The sequence below is a fragment of the Nicotiana attenuata genome, unplaced genomic scaffold, assembly GCF_001879085.1.
Source record: "Nicotiana attenuata strain UT unplaced genomic scaffold, NIATTr2, whole genome shotgun sequence".
Lineage (NCBI taxonomy): Eukaryota > Viridiplantae > Streptophyta > Magnoliopsida > Solanales > Solanaceae > Nicotiana > Nicotiana attenuata.
Window position 1 is genome coordinate 141,878 of NW_017671750.1, and position 1,210 is coordinate 143,087.

General features: G+C 41.5%; 1 protein-coding gene across 3 annotated transcripts in view; it reads right to left on the reverse strand.

The window, feature by feature from the left end:
* Positions 1-305: 305 nt before the first annotated feature.
* Positions 306-1,210, reverse strand: part of LOC109210012 (transcription initiation factor TFIID subunit 9) — a 3,192-nt gene continuing 2,287 nt past the window's right edge. For all 3 annotated transcript variants that reach the window (XM_019373383.1, XM_019373384.1, XM_019373385.1), the window contains exon 3: positions 306-1,005. In XM_019373383.1, coding sequence (XP_019228928.1) covers positions 715-1,005 — 291 coding nt within the window. In that variant the 3' untranslated portion in view covers positions 306-714. The remainder of the gene's footprint in view (positions 1,006-1,210) is intronic.

Genomic DNA, 1,210 nt, shown 5'->3' on the forward strand with positions numbered 1-1,210 from the left:
TGTACCTTATGAAGGCGGAGAGGCTGTTTCCGATAGACCCTCGGCTCAAGAACAGTGAAAGGAAGCAATAACCAATTAATAGCAACAACAAGATAAAAGGCAGCGGAAGCAAATGGCAAAACTTGTAATAACAAGAACAAGGTCTACGACAATACAAGACTAGTGTCAACAACTGGTAATAGTGACGACGCACTGTGCAGTAACAAGGAACTAGGAATAGGAAAGTACAAGATTCCATTAGATTAGGCAAGGTCAGCAATATATGAAGTATAGTTCTCTGTTACAGTCTTAGCAGCAAATAAATACGTAATAAAGCATATCCTACAGAATGACCATTATCAGATGAATATAATGGAAAGGTATTGATAGTGAACAAAATAATTCTTGGTTTCACAGCTTGTCTATAAATGCTGCAAGGAGGGCCATTAAACTAATAAAAAGGGCAACCGGTACACTAAGCTCCCGCTATGTGCAGGATCCGGAGAAGGGCCGGACCACAAGGGTCTATTTTACGTAGCCTTACCCTACATTTATGCAAGAGGCTGTTTCCACGGCTTGAACCCGTGACCTCCTGGCCATTAAACTAATACACTGTTAAAAAAGATCTTAAAATTTCATAATGTTTAAACAACCATTATACAATGTCCTAGAGTATATTACACAGCCAGCCGGTCCCACAAGCTCTTGTCACCAAAGGTGATCAAACATAAAACATCATCTTGGACGTTTAGCGCCAAGGGGAAAGGATACTCGCTGAGGAGTACCTTGAGGCACATCTGCCTTTTCATGAGAAACACTTGGATTTTGGGTTGGGGCTGGGTTGGGATCAGCACTTTCTTCATCCTCCTCTGTTTCTTCTGGTTGGCTAATTTGCTTCTTTGCAATAGCTAGCTGATAGTTTGGGTTGATCAACGTATCTTGTTCAGGAGGGAGTGATACTCCGGGCCCAGCAATTGATTTCGGCAATGGGATCTTGTTTCTGTTCCTAGCCAGCTCCAGTAGGACCTGATAAGCGATAGAATATCATAATTTTGAAATTCTGAAGAGTAAGAATTTGAGCGCGGAGGATAATTGAGGTTGCTCCAGTAGAAACAAGAAAGAGTACTTCCGTCCCAACCAAAAGATTGGGAGTTCGAGTTACCAATGAAGCAAAGTCGGAAAGGGCCACCATTGACTCCTAGGAAATGGGTTTTTTTTTTTTTTTTTTTTT